A 1,696-nucleotide genomic window follows, 5' to 3' on the forward strand; every position below is an offset into this window, starting at 1 on the left:
ACATAAAGAGGACGTGGGGAGGGAGGTGCTCTATTGCTAATTAAACTGTCAGGGCTGACAGAAGAGGCAGCAGGTGGCTCCATTTCTAAAGCCACAAAGGGCATGCAAGTCATTTCAGTTTCAATCAACCTTAGGGCAGAGATTTCTTTTATTTCTTTTCACCTCTCCCCCTCTTTTTTCCTTCCTTTCTGAATTAATATTTTCCCTGGCTTTTCTCCTGTTTGCAAACAGAGAGAGGGTAGGTTTGCTACGTTAAGCAGCACTCTGACTTTTGCTGGGAGAGGACAGTCTTTCTAGAACTAGAGGTTTGAAGGGGAGGTGGGGAGGTGAGTGCCTAGACCTAATCTGAAACCTGATCTCTGCTGTGGCTGAAAACTTCTAAACATTATTTATTAGTCTGGAGAGGATTTTAGGCCAACCTGTAAGGAAATTATATTTCACATGCATTGTATTTTTAAAATAATAGATCCCACAGAGGATGAATTGATTCAACAGCTGCATTTGATTTGGTAAAACAGCTAGGAGGGGGATACAAGACTCTGTAAGAATCTCTGATTCAAGTTGAGCTTTAGGAGGATTCATCTGAGTACAATTTGCCAGGCCAAAGTGATTGGTTGTTTTGGCAATTGTGTCACAGAGTGGTGTTTTGGGTGGTGTTTGGGTTGTGTTGTTCTGTGTTTTTTTTGTGTTTGGTTTTTTTTAAGAAAAACTTTTGAATTGTTACAGATACTTACACTAAAAGCCTGTTTCCAGGTATAAACATTGACCTAATATAAAAGGATTCCCCTCCTTATTCCCTTTTTGTCTTGAAATGCTAATGTGTAGATAATGTGCTGTTCAGTTGTCTGTGTGGAAGGGGCTTTCTTGTCCTCTTCTAACCCCAGATCTTCCCATTAAGTTTATATCCCCTATGGTCTGTGCATTACTTTCTCTGTCAAATGATATATAGAGCTTCATTCTTAATCTGCAGAGAGAGTCGTTCTTCTGATACAAGAGATGATACAAGTCATGTGGCTCCTTCTCATCTATCTCTATGAAGCTTTGCTCTACTACTCCCCAGGCAATAGCCTGGATGAAAGATTCTATTTCTTTCTTTTTTGTTTTCCTTTCCCTTTGGCTTGTCAGCAACATCCACATAAAAGAGTACTACTTTGACACAGCAAAGAGAAAAGAACTATAAAAAGGGCCACTTTTTATTCCAAGGTGGAAGTTTGTGCTTCATGACCAAACAGTCATGAATCCCTGTCTTTATTCAGGAACATCTCCCTCTCGTTCCACTGGGAGTCTTACCTGATCCTCAACTCTCAGGTTTCAACCGAGGGGGCTCTGCTTCCACTTACCGAAGTCATTTTTGCAGAGGTTTTCCACGATGTCATTATCGTCTTCATTTTTGTTTTTGCAGGCATCGCAGACCTTGGGTGCTGAAAATGCAAGGGACAGTCCCCGTCAGGCTCGGGGAGAGAGGAACAGCAGGTGGCGTTGGAAACCCTCCGGGAAAGGCGGGTTCCCGTCCCTCGGGCTGACCCCCCTGTTCCCGGGGCTGCCCGAGCACTTACCTCGCCGCGGACCCGCCAGGGCACGGCGCGATTTAAGGTCACACCTACGCCAAAAGTTTTTGTTTTGTTTTTCCAACTGGGGAAGGAGCGGTCAGAGGGGGGCTCGGCAGGACACAACACCTCCCCCCGCCCCAACCCCA

At 44.6% G+C, this 1,696-nt stretch overlaps 1 protein-coding gene across 1 annotated transcript in view; it reads right to left on the reverse strand.

Moving 5' to 3' along the window:
* The window catches only part of SFRP2 (secreted frizzled-related protein 2), a 9,305-nt gene that overhangs the window by 1,121 nt on the left and 6,488 nt on the right, over window positions 1–1,696 (reverse strand). The window contains exons 4-5 of the mRNA XM_009995983.1: window positions 1,557–1,600; window positions 1,341–1,421 (exon numbers count right to left, since the gene is read on the reverse strand). Of these exons, the coding sequence (XP_009994285.1) occupies window positions 1,341–1,421; window positions 1,557–1,600 (125 nt within the window). The remainder of the gene's footprint in view (window positions 1–1,340; window positions 1,422–1,556; window positions 1,601–1,696) is intronic.

This window comes from Chaetura pelagica, unplaced genomic scaffold (assembly GCF_000747805.2).
Source record: "Chaetura pelagica isolate M959 unplaced genomic scaffold, ChaPel_1.0 scaffold142, whole genome shotgun sequence".
Lineage (NCBI taxonomy): Eukaryota > Metazoa > Chordata > Aves > Apodiformes > Apodidae > Chaetura > Chaetura pelagica.